At 44.1% G+C, this 16,745-nt stretch overlaps 2 protein-coding genes across 4 annotated transcripts; both read right to left on the bottom strand.

Annotated features, from left to right (window-relative positions):
- Positions 1–6,394: 6,394 nt before the first annotated feature.
- On the bottom strand, positions 6,395–9,569 carry hyal1 (hyaluronidase 1). The gene is made up of 4 exons (XM_014133713.3): positions 9,282–9,569; positions 8,123–9,042; positions 7,910–7,999; positions 6,395–7,824 (listed from the first exon to the last, which is right to left on the bottom strand). The coding sequence occupies exons 1-4, from the start codon at positions 9,283–9,285 to the stop codon at positions 7,504–7,506; spliced, it is 1,335 nt and encodes a 444-aa protein (XP_013989188.3). The 5' UTR covers positions 9,286–9,569; the 3' UTR covers positions 6,395–7,503.
- Positions 9,570–11,196: 1,627 nt separating this feature from the next.
- LOC106565981 (hyaluronidase-2) lies at positions 11,197–15,534 on the bottom strand. 3 transcript variants are annotated; one of them, XM_045691868.2, is made up of 5 exons: positions 15,148–15,534; positions 14,705–14,785; positions 13,626–14,605; positions 12,581–12,670; positions 11,197–12,318 (listed from the first exon to the last, which is right to left on the bottom strand). In XM_045691868.2, the coding sequence occupies exons 3-5, from the start codon at positions 14,559–14,561 to the stop codon at positions 11,920–11,922; spliced, it is 1,425 nt and encodes a 474-aa protein (XP_045547824.1). In that variant the 5' UTR covers positions 14,562–14,605; positions 14,705–14,785; positions 15,148–15,534; the 3' UTR covers positions 11,197–11,919. The 3 variants fall into 3 exon arrangements, with proteins under 3 accessions (XP_045547824.1, XP_013989186.1, XP_013989185.1); XM_014133711.3 differs by lacking the exon at positions 14,705–14,785 and having other exon boundaries at positions 15,143–15,533; XM_014133710.3 differs by lacking the exon at positions 14,705–14,785 and having other exon boundaries at positions 15,148–15,529.
- Between the last annotated feature and the right edge of the window lie 1,211 nt (positions 15,535–16,745).

Below are 16,745 nucleotides of genomic sequence, written 5' to 3'. Positions count from 1 at the left end.
TGGAGCCCCATTGGACAGCGCTGTCCGGAGTAGGGTAGTGTTTGGCCGTTCCTTGGCTCATCGAGCTCTAGCGACTCCTTGTGGCAGAGCACGGCGAAGAGCCAATGTTGTAATTCGGTGAGATAATGGGTCAATTTGGTGAGAACATGCCTGATCTTGGTAGCTAAGCAGGGTCAGGGCTGGTTGGTACTTGGATGGGAGACTGCCTGGAATACCAGGTGCTGTAATCTGTAAAAAAAGAGGAAGATTACTTAATTGTTCATTTTCTTAGAAGTGCATAGAGGTTTTCAGAAGTGCTTTCATCGGTCTATGGTTGCAAATTTCTGTTAACATTCCTAAAATTCCCAGATTTTCCAGAAATCCTGGTTAAAAGATTGCGTATTCAAGAGTTAAAAAGCAGGAAGACCTGATTCCTATCAGGATTTCTGGAAAACCAGTGTTTTTGGGAAAGTTACCGACATTTTGCCACCCTGGATCGGTCACACAGGAATCCTTTCCTGGAGGACTTTTATTTTGGCTGGCATCCTTTCAACATGCTGACAAAGACAACATGTCAAAGTATTTTCTGCATTATCCACAATAAAAAAGACACTCAATAACTATATATGAGCTCTAAACGTGTGAATTCATAATATTTAAATTTTAGCAGGCGCTTTTATCCAGAGAGACTTAGAGTAGTTTGTGGATATATTTTTCATAATTGTTTTCCATACTGGTCCCCCATGGAAATTGAACCCACAACGCTTACATTGCAAATGCCATGCCCTACCAACTGAGCCACACAAATGTGTAAGGTCTCCATACGATAACATGTTGAAGTATTGTAGGGTTTATTGGTATATGAAAGATGAAGCAGTGAAAACATCACACAGCCATGACAAGCAACCAAAATGGCTGGGAAAATGCAAGTAGGGCCCTCGCCCAGGCAGCACGACTGAGAGAGACTATCCACATGCAGTAAAATCAGCGCCCAGTTTCACCTGTTGAGTTACATTAACTACTACTGCCCCCTAGTGTGTAAATGGGAGTGGACTGAGACATATACCTGCTTGGATGGTGTACCTCAAGGAAGAATATGGACAGAGAATCCCCCATCCTCCCCTTCCCTCCTCTATTCTCTCCATACTCCATCCCTACTCCATCCTCCCCATCCTCCATCCCTCCTCCCCATCCTCCTCTAACCCTCCTCTATTCTCTCCATCCTCCATCCCTACTCCATCCTCCCCATCCTCCATCCCTCCTCCCCATCCTCCTCTAACCCTCCTCTATTCTCTCCATCCTCCATCCCTACTCCATCCTCCATCCCTCCTCCCCATCCTCCTCTAACCCTCCTCTATTCTCTCCATACTCCATCCCTACTCCATCCTCCCCATCCTGCATCCCTCCTCCCCATCCTCCTCTAACCCTCCTCTATCCTCTCCATCCTCCATCCCTACTCCATCCTCTCCATCCTCACCTATCCTCTCCATCATCCATCCCTACTCCATTCTCTCCATCCTCCATCCCTACTCCCCATCCTCCTCCATCCTCCTCCATCCTCTCCATCCTCCTCTATCCTCTCCATCATCCATCCCTACTCCATCCTCTCCATCCTCCTCTATCCTCTCCATCCTCTATCCCTACTCCATCCTCTCCATCCTCCTCTATCCTCTCCATCCTCCATCCCTGATCCATCCTCTCCATCCTCCTCTAATCCTCCTCTATCCTCTCCATCCTCTATCCCTACTCCATCCTCTCCATCCTCCATCCCTACTCCATCCTCTCAATCCTCCTCCATCCTCCCCATCCTCTATCCCTACTCCCCATCCTCCTCTATCCTCTCCATCCTCCATCCCTACTCCCCATCCTCCTCCATCCTCCTCTATCCCCTCCATCTTCCCCCAGCCTGATGCTGTGTGGAGAGACGCAGATACACTGGGACAGATTAGATCCTTGTAACGTTACAGAGTGGTGTGCGGTGTGGACGGCCTGCCGTAGCGCTGGTGTTGCTGAACTGTGAAGGGGAGATAGCCCGCGGGCATGACTCCGATGGGGACCTTTCAAATCCAATCGCATCGCCGTGGTCCCCGTCCCAGCTCTGCCTCGCTATCAGAGCAGATAACGTTCTCTAGTAAAGGTTACAAAATGTAACCGTGACATTTCTGTTGAGGCCGAACAACAGGCATTCCTGGGATTCCTGTACAAAGACTGAATTTATATAAGGATGCGTATTCATGTCTATAGTATGTGTGTGAGTGGGAGGGGAGAGGTGGTGTGTGTGTGTGTGTTTTTAATTAAAGCGAATTTAATGGTACATTTTATACGATGCAAAATGTATGTGTCAATGGTTAATGTACTCCATTACAGTCATAATTGCTATACAAGGCGTGTGGGGAATAGTCCATGAAACGTCTTAAGAGCTGTCCTCTGCTATTACTGAGAAAAGTTTATTCTATGTTCTAAAAATGAATTTTTCTCTAAGAGTCATGTTTAGTGGGGCTTTAAGTTAATTAAAAGCACAAGGCAAGCTACATCTCCAAGAATGAAATAAAAAATATGATAAGAAGATACACAATTTGACTGAATTGTGGATTTAAAAAAATATGGGTATAGAAATATGCAAATTACATTATTCTAATCTCTCTCTCTCGCTCTTCCTTTTGTTGTCTCTCTGTCACTGGTAGGAGCTGGATCAGCTTGTGGATTGAGATCAATGAGTTCTTTAAAAGACATAGCATACGTATTATAGGAGAGAGTAGGGATGTTACAGAACAGTTTGCTGTCTATTGTAAACTTTGGTCCAATTTTTCTTAGACTAGGTTCTCACGTCCCCAGGGCCTAGGCAAAGCCACTAAGTGTCGTGATGTAGTTCATTTGAAATCAGCTCCAAGCACGGTATGTGCTAAGGCCCTCCAACACACGGGATCGCTATTGCTCTATCTGCTGCTAACGCAACATTTGTCAGGTTGATATTAATATTCAGAGACTGTTTGAAAAAGGAACACAAAACACTTGGCAAATGGCAGCCATCGCGGTTGTAAAGCGAGGCAGCTGCAGTGATCCCTTCCCTTTTGCAATGGCAGCCATCTTACAGTCGTTTACATATGAGATGAGTGGTATTTTAAGGTGTCACTAGAGACTGATAAGATATTTTCTTCCTATTTTGTAGCAAATTACAAGTCGTTATTCATATTCTTCACTGGTTCCCATCTACAATCCAATCAGCATTTCCCCACGGTGAGGTGACCAGCATGTCAGTCTTCTCCTTCATTGTGCCACTACCGAGAGCCTCCTCTTATAACAAAAGCATCTCTCTTCGGAGATCCACTTCATTACCCAGACTAATGTGCAGAAAACATTTTATTCAAATGAGCTTAGATCAAAATTCAGTAAAATGAAAATGCTGAAATGGATTATCTGCTTACAAAAATAAATCACATTTAAATTAATTACATAATAAATTACTTATCTGAAAAGTGCAAGTTTTCCTCATTGGCTGAAGGTCCATGGGGTTAACCTTGGTGTGTGTGTGTGTGTGTGTGTGGTGGTATTCACCGAGCTCTAATGGGGTCTGGCGGGGTGGAGAACAGAGCTGCTCATCGGTGGAGAAGTCACATGTGACAGTCTGTCAGGTCACCTCTCATCAGGACACATACTGCAGAGACAGCAAATCTTCAACTCACACGCACACATACATACACAGGTAGGCGCACAAACCCATGTGCACACACCTGCACGCGCAGAGATACACACTCCTCTCATGTCATACCCCTGAGAGAGAGTTTATACAAGGTTATTCATTTATCTTCCATGAATAAAGAAAGTGAATATCTTGAAACTGTCTGCATTCAGGCATTGCGTTGATATGACATGCACAACAGCCAGATAGAGTCTGTCCGCCACTCAGAGGGAGAAATGGCCATTCAGTGAAGTGAGTGCAATCAGAGCCCCATCTCAGAGAAATAGGACATTGTGACCTCTATCACCCCCCCCCCCCCCCCCCCCATGTCCTGATGTCATTTTCTTACATTTGATGGATATATTATTATTGAAGTGTCAGAGAACATTTTGTGTGACAGTCTCCACAAACACCTCAGCCTCCATCAAGCATCTATTGTGTCTGTGTACCTAGGAACAGGAGAGCTCATGAGTTTTATTTCTGTGAAACTGTCACAAATAGTGCATTGGCCTACTGTGCTACTAGGTAAATATACAGTACTAGTCAAAAGTTTGGACACATTTACTCTTTCAAGGGTTTTTCTTTATTTTTACTATTTTCTACATTGTAGAATAATAGTGAAGACATCAAAACTATGAAATAACACATATGGAATCATGTAGTAACCACAAAAGTGTTATTGCATGTAGGTGTGATGGTGTGGGGGTACTTTGCTGGTGAAACTGTCAGTGATTGATTTAGAATTCAAGGCACACTTAACCAGCATGGCTACTACAGCATTCTACAGCGATATGCCATCCCATCTGGTTTGTGCTTAGTGGGACTATCATTTGTTTTTCAACAGGACAATGACCCAACACACCTCCAGGCTGTGTAAGGGCTATTTGACCAATAAGGAGAGTGATGGAGTGCTGCATCAGATGACCTGGCCTCCGCAATCACCCATCCTCAACCCAACTGAGATAGTTTGGGATGAGTTGGACCGCAGAGTGAAGGAAAAGCAGCTAACAAGCGCTCAGCATAGGTGGGAACTCCTTCAAGACTGTTGGAAAAGCATTCCAGGTGAAGCTGGTTGAGAGAATGCCAAGGCAAATGTCATCAAGGCAAAGGGTGGCTACTTTGAATAATCTCAAATATAAAATATATTTTGATTTGTTTAACACTTTTTTCGTTACTACATGATTCCATATGTGTTATTTCCTAGTGTTGATGTCTTCACTATTATTCTACAATGTATAAAATAGTAAAAATAAAGAAAAACCCTGAAATGAGTAGGTGTGTCGAAACTTTTGACTGGTACTGTAATTTTGGACGACATTAGTCAAAGATATTCGGAGCCAGTGTGGTCACAGATGTGTATCCTGTGCATATGACAAATAAACTTTACATGATTCCCACTCCCCTCCTACGGTGAAAAATCAATGAACAAAAACATAGACTTGCTCACACATATAAGGGACAACACATCTTTACAGAAGAACATCAGACCTCTATGGAGCCTGATCAGTCTTGACTCTTTTGAAGGACACGGACAGAGAGTGTGACGAACCACTTATTATACCAAGAGCCACCGAGACAATCTCTAGACCGAGCGGCAGGGGAGGGGGAGGCGTGACCACAGAGGGGTGACAGAGCGAGACACCAAAATGAACAAATGTGGAGATTAGAGGATAGAGAGATGGAGAGCGAAGGCCCGGCTCACTGGAACTGACAGACAGGGGTTAGTTAGTGGGAGAGAGGGCCAATTGTTTGGAGAGTTGTGTTTCCAGCAGGAGCCAGATAACACTCACAGTGGCCTCTCATTATAGCTGATCTACCTGAAGGCTACAGGTCAGCTCTATTCAGTATTGGAGTATGGCAAAAGGAGAAAATATAACAGCTACAAGTTGCATTCAAATTGTTATTATGACTGTTGTAACATGAAGTTGTTCTCATCTTTTTACTTATCATTGCGTAATTACACAATGTAATGTGTAATTAAAGTCAGTGCTGGCCCAAACCACAGTTTTGATGATTCTAAAAGGTTCCTATATATTCCTAGTTTCCATATATCAGAATAATAGTGTGTGGAAACAGCAGCCTTTGGATATCTTTCTCAATTCCCCCCAATCCAGTCTGCTGTGATAAAGAGGGAAGTGGGAAAGAGCAAGCCCATCCTCCAGGGAGAAAGCCAAATTACAGCCAACCACACCACATTAAAACAGCAGCTATCAGAAGAGACAGGGTCTTACACGCTGCGTGAAAATCAATCAAGGGCATCAGGGTCGCCACATGTTCCTAAGAAGACACTGAGACTGTGTCCGTCAGTGTCTGTTGGTTCAATACAGTGGATAAGCACTCATATTTTGAGCTCTTCAAAACTGAGGCATGAAATTATCCATACATTTGTGTGGGCCAATTATCTTTTGCAAAGATCCACTCTGAGCTGTGGTGACCAGTAGTAGCTACATATACAGCCTTGGGTAAACTCTTGTTTCAGTTTAATTATTACATACCACCACCACCTGGTGGTCACAGACCTGCAGTAGAAAACCCAGAGAATCCTGTCAGAGCTCAGCATGCTACTCCTCCGCTAACAACTCACACACAAGTATACAAATAACAATGTTATTTCTAAATGAGAGTGTGGGTACAAGGCATCCATAATAGGCCCACTGTGGTGTGAGGTTGGGATGTCACATGCAGCTGTGCTGAAATGGTTTAAGCCCACTTCCTATTATGATTTTAGTACAGATATGCCAGTGAAATCATTTATTGAATGTAAAATTCAAAAACATTTCAGTTGAAGTATCTGGTAGACAATACATTCACCCATACAGTATCAATCATGAGTACATTGCATCACATTTCTCATGAGTCACGTATACGCCCACAGGGTTCTGGTAAATTGCTGAGTACATTTGTGGTGCTCAAGAATGACTTTGCCATTAGCTAACAGCTGAAACTGTCAAGCACCAATCCAGTTGGTGTGGATTTCCTTAGCTCTAATAGCTTTCAAAACTTAAAGTCCCAAAATAAAGCATTATTTTAAAGCTAAAATCCTTAGTTGCTACATCCATTTTTGGATTTATGAATGACATATACCCATTGATTCTTGAAAAATAGAACTTGTAAATGGATCATGAGCTTAGCTCAACTCGCATACCCCATCAGAACCCAAAATATAATCTTGATTTACTCCAATGTTGGTAAACAATGTAAACACTGTATAGCATCAAAACATGGTTAAAACTATAACTCATTATGGATGGTCAGTCCTTGCATCCATAGCTCTGTCTATAAATTTGAGAGTGGTTACACTTCTAAAAGGCCCATCCCTCAGCTTTTTACCGAAACAGAATGACCCCTTTGTTATTGTTTCAACTAAGGATTCAAGCTTAACCACTGATTTTCTGTGACGTGTTTGAAACCAATATGAATAATCCCAGGTCATAAACTGTAATTTAACGAGATTACATTTCTACTTTTGTAAAATGTCTGGAAACTATTTTCTAAACAGACATGTGCTTAAATGTCAATGTCAGCTATGGTTTATTCCTGGCTTTCTCAATGATCTACAAATAAACTGTTCATTATATCATATCACTTCATCCCTCACTTGTAAACTCATCCAACTGGTAACATGTAACCCACCTATCTGGGGTGGTCAGAGGCAGATTGGTGTTGAGCAGGGGGAGTCTGAAATGAGGGTCACGAATGCAACAACACTGGTTATAATTGTTATACCGCTATACCTTATTGGCTCAGGACTGGGTATAATGTGTCCCATAAGAGTGAGTACAGTAATCAGAGTGGGCTAACAATGTAGCGTAATGTAACCGATGCTCCTTTAAACACGATCAGAACTACAGGGGCTTGGAGCAGCGTTTACCTCCCCAGCCAGGATAGCATTGGCACTGGAAGTGGGTCTGTATGTACAAAGCCTCACGTGGCTTCAGTTGGCCCAGGACCCTGTAGCGTTGCCCCCCCTCTGGCCTCTTCTCAGGCACCACAGTCCAGGCGCTGGGGTCCAGGTGGAGGTAGGCACGGGAGCCTTTGTCTCTCCTCTGGCATCGGCCCCGAGAGGAGCAAACCATCCTGCTACATAGAGTAGCTGCTGTGGTCACATTCACCAAGTAACGGCCCAGGGTTTCATCCAGGTAGTCTTTGATTGCCTGACAACTCGCCTGGAAAACAGGAAATCACAAATAATAATTATTTGTGTATGTTTACATATGCAGGGAATGGACCAAATTCTAATTTGTAATGTACCTTAGATTTGGAGTAGGCATTGTCTCCCCACAGTACGATCCCTGCAGATCCTAAAGCAGCACTCTCTCCAATCGTGTGGACCAGGACCTCCTAACAAAGTAGCAATCAGGGGTCAGTATGTATCACGTACCAGTCTTAGACTCATACTATTGCACTGATAGACAATAGGGATTGGCAGTACAGCACAGCATACTGAACCAGGGGAGCACCTGCCTGAGAGAGGAACTCCAGAGAGTAAGTGTAGACAATGCGGGCGTACGGAAACACAGGGGGGACCATGGGGGTCACCTGCGCGCCCACCCTCATGGCTTCCATGACACGGTGGTGTGTGTACAGGAGGATGCCATTGCCAAGACCACGCATCCCAAGATCCAGGTAGATATCTGGGTAGAGGGCAGAGGAGACGTTCCACAGCCAGAACAGATCATCATTCCTCTTCAACTCTATCTGAGGACACTCCCCTGTGTAGTTATATGTTGTGTTTTTGTAGTAGTTATAGCAGGAGGGGAAGCCATAAAAGCCCCACATCCCCTTGGGCCTCTCCTGCTCCCCCAACCTCAGGGTGCCCTCCATGAACGCCCGTGCTGCATACTCAAACTCCTTGCGGGCAACCACCTCCACCTGAGCAGGGCTCCAGTCTGGGTGCTTGGCCCTCACTAGGGCCCTGGACCCCTCCCAGTAAACCTTCATGCCTTCCCAGTTGCGCTCCCACAGTGGCCTCCAGCTCTCCCAGTCCACCACAGCCAGCCCTTGGAAGTCTCTGTCAGGCATGTAGGTCCGGAGGTTCTCAGAGGCAGCCCTCAGGTGCTCCTGCAGGCTGGCATTCTGTGGCACCCCGCCGTTAACTGCCTCTCCTTGGTTGTATCTTGGGTACAGACCCAGTTTAGTATTGTAGAAGATGGTGATGTTGTCACCCATGAAGCTCTGGTTCTGATTGCTCACTATGTTGAACACTCCCAGGTCCAGATCCACCCCATAGCGGCTCTTACACTGGGCTGTAGGGGCATTCCACACAGTGAGGAAGGGCAGCTGGGACAGTGTGGGGAGTGCTCCTGCTTCATGCTCACTGTTAAGAACAATACCAGCCACATTCACACAAAGAATCAGCACCCCAGGGAAAATGCACTTTGTACCTGCAGAGAGAAAACACAACTTTTATACCATATTTTGCCAAATTGAAAAATAAGCAGTGTGCATGAGTGACACTGTCAGTACATAATGATTCAGGTTCTCCAGTCTACTTTTTTATTGTGAGGAAGTAAGTCACATGACTTTGAGTGTGCTAAGGGAATCTAATGAAAATGTTCACTGCATAAACATTACTTAGCTATGTCAAAGTCACACAATAACAGATCCTTATTAGTCTACTTACCCATATCATCGGTTTCGTGGGCAAATAGTTGGTTTAAAAGTCAACTGACTACAGAGAAAAGTGATTGCTATCGCATGATCTGCTGATATCCAACTTCGCTTTTCAAAGTAAGAAAGAGGAAGGAAAACGCTCTGGAGAAAAAAGTAGGTGCGCTGGATTTAGGTCGTTCGCTATGCCTGGGGTTCGGTCTTTGTTATTTTTATTGAACAAAGTGCAAATTCGGCTCACCATTTGCGCCACGCGAACTAAATGCAGTGCATCTTGAAAAACCAGAGGAGGAGATTTTCCAAGCACCAATCAAAAGAGAACGAGGCAGAACGTTTTCTCATACAGTCGACATTCGTTAAAGACACATGAACAAATGTATTTCGCTCTGAATCACCTTTGTGAATCGAATTGCGAGTTTGAAATATCAAGCCAATGTATGCTTAGTTTATTGTAGCCCAGTGGTTTTCAACCTGTGGTCCGCGGGGGTGCTGCAGGTGGTTTGCGAAATTCTTTTGATTTTTTATATATATACGTTTTCTTCCAGAAATAATAACAGTTGGGAGTATTAATGGTATTATAAGCAATTTTACATTACTTTTCACGACGCAAATGGTTTATAATAATAATATTATAAACAATTATAATTATTATAGGCCTTTATGTGCTACATTTACTGCTAAGACCGCCAAAATATTTTATGTTTAGAAAATTCTGCGACTCCACCAATGGTGGTCCTCAAGAGCTTTTTACAGTGATTTGGTGGTCCCCGGAACAGGACAGGTTGGGAACCACTGTAGCCCATTCATCTCGTGAAAATAATGTATTATATAAATTATTACAAAGTATTGCTCTCAGAATGGGCCTACAGAATGCACTGTCTTTAATATTTTTGTATTTTTATTTAACTAGGCAAGTCAGTTAAGAACAAATTCTTATTTACAATGATGGCCTATCCCAGCCAAACCCGGACGACGCTGGGCCAATTGTGCGCCGCCCTATGGGACTCCAAATCACAGCCTGTGATGTGACGCAGTCTGGATTTGAACCAGTGCCTTAGACCGCTGCACCACTCGGGATAATTAATTAATTCTTTAGATAATTACAATAAACAGGCTCTGTGCATTAACATTTTAACAGACCTGGCTATCTGCAATGTGTCTAAACACACATGCCTATAAAACTTTAGGAACTCTTGCTGAAGACTTCAAAGGAACCAAAATAATTTTGTCTCGAGGCAACCTATAATTATGGTAGAGGAGGGCTGTTAAATCAAAGATGGTGTTGTGGCCTAGGCTACAGTAAGGCAATGCTTCAGACAAAGTTTTATTTGACCCCAAAATCGGGAGGGTAGCCTATTACCCACCAATTTGGATGTAAAAACCCCAAAACTGTTTTTTAAAAGATATATAGATCTGTGGAGAATTGGCCTCAGAATTCTATGAACATGCCGTGTCTTTCCATAATGTTAGGTCATGTGTCAGCTTCCTGGAAATGTGTATTGCTGAAAAGAGCTGAAAATAACATTTGGCTGGCAACACCAGACAATTATAGGGGGGAAGGGGTTGTGCTTTCAATAACATGTTGTGCCAGACAAATCCAATCTCAAAAGTAGCCTGTATTTAAGGTCTAGACCAGGGGTATCCAACTCTTACCCTACGAGGTCCGGAGCCTGCTGGTTTTCTGTTCTGCCTGATAATTACTTGCACACACCTGGTGTCCCAGGTCTAAATCAAACCCTGATTAAAGAGGAACTATGAAAAAAATGCAGTGGATCTGGCATCGAGTTCCAGAGTTGAGTTTGAAGGGTCTACGCCTATAGCCCTTATGTGTACATTGTGATTTTTGGATCCACCAGAAACAAAGCAGAGAGAGGCACTGATAGACCAGTGACCAGCAAGAGTAATGCATCTACAAGATTTGTATTGGATGTTGTTACAGCTTTGATTTATTTTGAGAGATTGAAACACAGTACACAGTAAAATAGATGCACAATTCTGGAGAGAAAATAGTAGTCTTGCTTTTGTCATACAATTTGTCATAAAATAACAAAAGCTTTTTTCTTGTGTGAAAATACATTCATATAAATATGAACTTTTACCTAAAGATACAAATGTCAAAGGTCAGGCACTAAGTACTATTTTGTGCTATTAAAAACAATCAAGTGCACCTGTCCCATTTTGGCACACACACATAATACAAACCTGTACATACATCATAAGCTGAAAACTACCACACAAAAACAAACGTAGGGATCATGAGAAAATTACAACTTAAAAGGGGGGGTTTGTAGAAAGAAAAGGGGGGGGTGGGAAGAAGAGACATGAGAGAGATATATATTGTTGGGAGGAAACTGAGAAAGAGTGAGAGAGCAATGTAAACAAAGTTATTTCCAGCGAGCCCTCCAATGTATCAAGAAAATCAAAACACACAAACAACCATAACTCTACGTACGTGTTCCACAGTGTTCCACCATTTAATCATAGATTCACCAACCTTACAGCAACCTGGGCCGCAGTGAACACATTTGCATTTGTCCCAGTGTATGTATATAATGTTTGTGCATTTTGTGGAAGTGTGTAGATAATGTCATGTGTATACACATTAAATCATTTTAAATGTAGCTGTATGAACTATGTATGTATGCAATCAGTCAGAGCAGGAGTGTGAGGAGTAGCAGCAGCAGACAGTGAACCCATGTCCCCATGACTGAAGGTGCGATACCTCTTTGTTGTAGGGGGTCTCTCTGGCCACAACCCTCTCCCTGGTAGCCACTATAGCACTGGCACTGAAACTCTCTCTGAAAGCCCATTATGTCCTCTTCCCCAAGCTGACCTAGAGTTTGAACGTTGAATTTGCCATTTTCCAGGCTGACTATGCTGTGGGTGAGGGGGCTAAGGTGCAGGTAGGCATCAGTGTCAGGGTGTCTGCGCAGGCAGCGTCCTTGGGAACCGCACAGCCTCTGGCTGCACAGCTCTGCTGCCGTGGAGACATTGAGCAGGTACCGGCCCAGCGGACCCTGTAGGTACTCATTCAGACTGAAGCAACTGGTCTGGAGAGAGAAAGACACACAGAGTTGAAAGATTGATGTTGTTCCTGCATCTCCCCAATTTAAATGAAGCTTACAGTCCACTACAAACCATTTCACATCATAATAACAAAAGGGATAGGAAGAGGGGCTGCTACAAAAACAACTCATAATCATCTGATCATCAAGTGTGTGACATGATTGACTATGATATTGTGACAAGCAGTGAGGTCCTGTGATTTGGTCATTCAGTGATTCGTAGCGATGTCATTCTGTGGACACTTGCCTTGCTGCCTGCATAAGCATGGTCTCCCCAGAGGATGATGCCTGCGGCCCCAAGAGCCACACTCTCCCCGATGGTGGAGACCAGGTCCGTCTGCATAGAGATGAAATCATTAAAAATCTTGACTATAGGAGTACAGATTTATCACAAAAGCACACCGTGCACAGTCAGCACAAATCAGCCAGTGGAAATAGCACCAGAATTAACCACATGCACTTAGTATTGTTGAGCGTGAGAGGGGGCGAGAGGCCACCGGACCCTATACACTTTTGTGCATGACCACATCTTATCTGCTCATGCCCCCTAAGGAAATGCACTATGGAGTGTTAGCAAGTAACATGTCCAACACCCATCCTGCTCACACACATACAAAAGAGTGGTGGTATTGGAGTGTCTGCTGATAGCACAGGAAAGGGTTGCAGCCACAGATAAGGACAGAGAGAAATCTGTCTGTGAATCAGGGTCAATCAAACCAGCACACACAGACACACCACACAAAAGAGCAGTTAGAAACCACACCCACTGATGAAATAGATTTTAAAGAGGGAGTATTCAGAAAAAAATATGAAACGGTTTCAAACTAAAACTCATTGAATCCTCAAAACATTAACTGAATCGGAATCATCATTCAAATCCCGATGAAGATTCTATTAGGGTAGGTTTATAGGCTGTAGATATTGGTTAACAGAAATTATTCTTCCAACTCCTTGACTACTTTCTCACTGAATTGGGCTGGAATAGAATATGCAGGATGGATTTCCTGTCCAATGGTAAACAGTCTGATCAAAAGGTCAAGATAGGCCACCCCAGGCCACCTATCTGTCTAAGCCACTGCCTCTGGAGGACATGTATGATGTTCTGCAGCCAGCATGGATTTGAATCTGTTCCAGTGCTCTTTCAGCAACCTCTCTCTCATACCTTTCACCTCCATCTGTCTCAATCCAACAAACATACAAAGACTTTAAAAAAATCTATATTATTTAAAGGTCTAGGTAGGATAAGTGCTCCTGGTTAGTACTATGTGACTGTCAGTGAAACGGCCCCTCACCTCCGTCAGCAGGTCCAATACGTTGGCGTAGGTGGGCCGGGCGTACACAAAGACAGGACGTGCCAGCCCGTCTCCCCCTGATGCCAGACGCATCCCCTCCTTCACCCGGTTCCGGACAAACTGGCGCCCAGAGGGCGAAGAGCGTAGCACTGTGCTCATGTAGACGGAAGGGAAGAGGGCTGTACTCTCAGTCCACAGCCATTTGAGCATTTCATTCCGGGCCACCTCCACGTCAGGGCAGCGGCCTGTGTAGTTCTCCAGAGTGTTCCTGTAGTCGTGGTTGTAGCAGTCTGGGAACAGGTAGAACCCCCACAGCTGGTTGGGCCGCAGGCTCTTGGCCAGCCTCAGGGTCTCCAGCATGAACTTCCGGGCCGACATCTCAAACTCCTGCTGGGCCACCTTAGCCACACGCTCTGCGGGCCAAGCTAGGTTCTTCTCAGCCACCAGCTGGCGTGACCGTCTGCGGTACACATCCTTGAAGTCCCAGTTGCGGATCCACAGTGGTCTCCATTCCTCCCAGTCAATAACTGCCAGTCCCTTGGCCCCTGGTTCACGTATGTAATACTGAATGCCCTCCGGCATCTTCTCCAGATGCTGAGCGAGACTGGCAACCTGCGGGAGCCCACCGTTCATGGCTGTACCATCAGGCTCATCATAGTAGGGGTACAACCCTAAGCGGTCCTTGTAAAATATGGTGAGGTTCTGGCGGACAAAGCCCTCGTTGGGCGACGCCACAATCTGGAACTGCTCCAGCTGAAAATGGATACTGTGCCGCGGGCCGCAGTCCTCCGTCGGGGCATTCCAGGCCAGGACCAGAGGCTTTTGGGGATACAGTGGCCATCTTGTGGGCTTCAGTTCCTCTGCACAGAAGCAGCAGTCCCATAGAAGAGTCACCAACAACAATACTTTCCAATCAGGCAGTGCAGTCCAGTACATGACTTTTGTGGGGAATGAATATCTTTTCACTCTGCTCTCCTGTCCTGTAAAGATAAATTACATTAGCTTATTTTAAATGTAAATTGAAGTAAACATCACAAATTATATTTGGATTTCTAATCAATAGATTCAGATTTGCTTACCAACTGTAATTACTTGGGTACCTCCATGAGCATAAAAGTTGAAATAAAGGGCTCACTTTCCCCACAGGTTCAAGACATACACTAGGTTTATGAATAAAGAGGATATATGCTGTGAACAGTTCAGCTGGTTTAATTCATTGTATTCAGCGTGAAAGCCTCTATGAATAATGCATTAAGATCAAGCAGCCTACTGTATATGACAAGCCTAGAAACAATACCACTTTTCATGAAGATGATGAATTTAATATTTAGTAAAAGTTCTAGGTTATTGAAAGTAATCCGTTTGGTGGGAAACAGTATTTAGCAGCAGTGGATTGAAAAAGCAGTAGACGCTTGTCTCGGGAAACACACCCTTACATTTTTGCTGTGGGTGTACAACACCCACCTTTTATCCATGAGGAAGTTTTAATTAGTGGAAAAGAAAATAGAAAAACATACTTTACCGAACGAGGAAGCATTCCCAAAAGATGGAGTCCTGCTATATTCCAAGCCACGTTTGTCTTTCCTCAAGATAAGTTGGAGAAAAGTGAATGACACAAACTTTAAGTGATCCCTGCAATAATAGGTAAAAACACTGGTATTTCCTTTATGTCACTGGCGTGTATTATTACTGTACTTTACAACTTGAACCGACAGTGTACCGTAAACCTCGTACTGTTGTCAGTTCAGTTGCACGAGACTGGACCACTTCAGGACGTTCCATTCAGCATGAAAATGGGGGAGTGGCGAACTAAACCCTACAATTATGATATTTTACTGTAGGCGTGTCAAGTGGTTCTTAATATATTGTATGACACCAAAATAATTGGGCTAACATAGGTTTAATATCTTATAATATTTATATTTCTTTCCAGTTAATATTTCTTTCCTGTTTTTAATTGAAAATAGTTCCTTTAATTTGTCAGTTCAACACTTCAGAATGAGTCAGTCCAAAACGTTTCCAATTTGGTCATTGAAAACAGATGCAGTACATGGCCAAAAGTATGTGGACATCTACTTGTAGAACATCTCATTCCAAAATCATGTGCATTAATATGGAGTTGGTCCCCCCTTTGCTTCTATAACAACCTCCACTCTTCTGGGAAGGTTTTCCACTAGATGTTGGAACAATGCTGCGGGGACTTGCTTCCATTCAGGCACAAGAGCATTAGAGAGGTCTGGCTCACAGTCTGCGTTACAGTTCATCCCAAAGGTGTTTGATGGGGTTGATGTCAGGGCTCTGTGCAGGCCAGTCAAGTTCTTCCACACCGATCTTGACAAACCATTTCTGTATGGACTTTGTTTGTTTTATGTGCACGGGGCATCGTCATGCTGAAACAGGAAAGGACCTTCCTCAAACAGTTGCCACAAAGTTGGAAGCACAGAATCATCTAGAATGTCATTGTATGCTGTAGCATTAAGATTTTCCTTCACTGGAACTTAAAGAGCCTGAAGCATGAAAAACACCCCCAGACCATTATTCCTCCTCCACCAAACTTTACAGTTGGTACTATGCATTGGGGCAGGTAGCGTTCTTCTGGCATCCACCAAACCCAGATTTGTCCTTCAGACTGCCAGATGGTGAAGCGTGATTTATCACTCCAGAGAATGTGTTTCCACTGCTCCAGAGTCCAATGACGGCGAGCTTTACACCCCTCCAGCCGGCGCTTGGCATTGCGCATGGTGATCTAAGGCTTCTGTGCGGCTGCTCGACCATTGAAACCCATTTCATGGAGCTCCCGACTAACAGTTTGTGTGCAAACGTTGCTTCCAGAGGCAATTTGGAACTCAGTGGTGAGTGTTACAACCGAAGACAGACGATTTTTACGCGTTACGCGCTTCAGCACTCGGCATCCCCGTTCTGTGAGATTGTGTGGCCTACGACTTCGCAACTGAGCTGTTGTTGCTTCTACACATTTCCACGTCACAATAACAGCACTTACAGTTGACCCGGGCAGCTCAAGCAGGGCAGAAATTTGATGAACTGACTTGTTGGAAGGGTGTCATCCTATGACAGTGCCACGTTGAAAGTCACTGAGCCATTTTACTGCCAATATTTACC

This window comes from Salmo salar, chromosome 12 (genome assembly GCF_965601325.2).
Source record: "Salmo salar chromosome 12, fSalSal1, whole genome shotgun sequence".
NCBI lineage: Eukaryota > Metazoa > Chordata > Actinopteri > Salmoniformes > Salmonidae > Salmo > Salmo salar.
The sequence above is the reverse complement of the archived record's forward strand: the minus strand, read 5'-3'. Positions and strand labels throughout refer to the sequence as shown.

What these genes read in the sequence shown, in the direction of transcription:
- hyal1 (XM_014133713.3), bottom strand. An exon ending in CTCTGGAGTTCCTCTCTCAG is followed by an intron (nt 8,000 to 8,122) that starts GCAGGTGCTCCC and finishes CTACTTTGTTAG; the next exon opens with GAGGTCCTGGTCCACACGAT. An exon ending in ATGCCTACTCCAAATCTAAG is followed by an intron (nt 7,825 to 7,909) that starts GTACATTACAAA and finishes CCTGTTTTCCAG; the next exon opens with GCGAGTTGTCAGGCAATCAA.
- LOC106565981 (XM_045691868.2), bottom strand. Translation starts at nt 14,561, where the DNA reads ATGTACTGGACTGCACTGCCTGATTGGAAAGTATTGTTGTTGGTGACT. An exon ending in TATTGGACCTGCTGACGGAG is followed by an intron (nt 12,671 to 13,625) that starts GTGAGGGGCCGT and finishes ATCTCTATGCAG; the next exon opens with ACGGACCTGGTCTCCACCAT. An exon ending in ATGCTTATGCAGGCAGCAAG is followed by an intron (nt 12,319 to 12,580) that starts GCAAGTGTCCAC and finishes TTCTCTCTCCAG; the next exon opens with ACCAGTTGCTTCAGTCTGAA.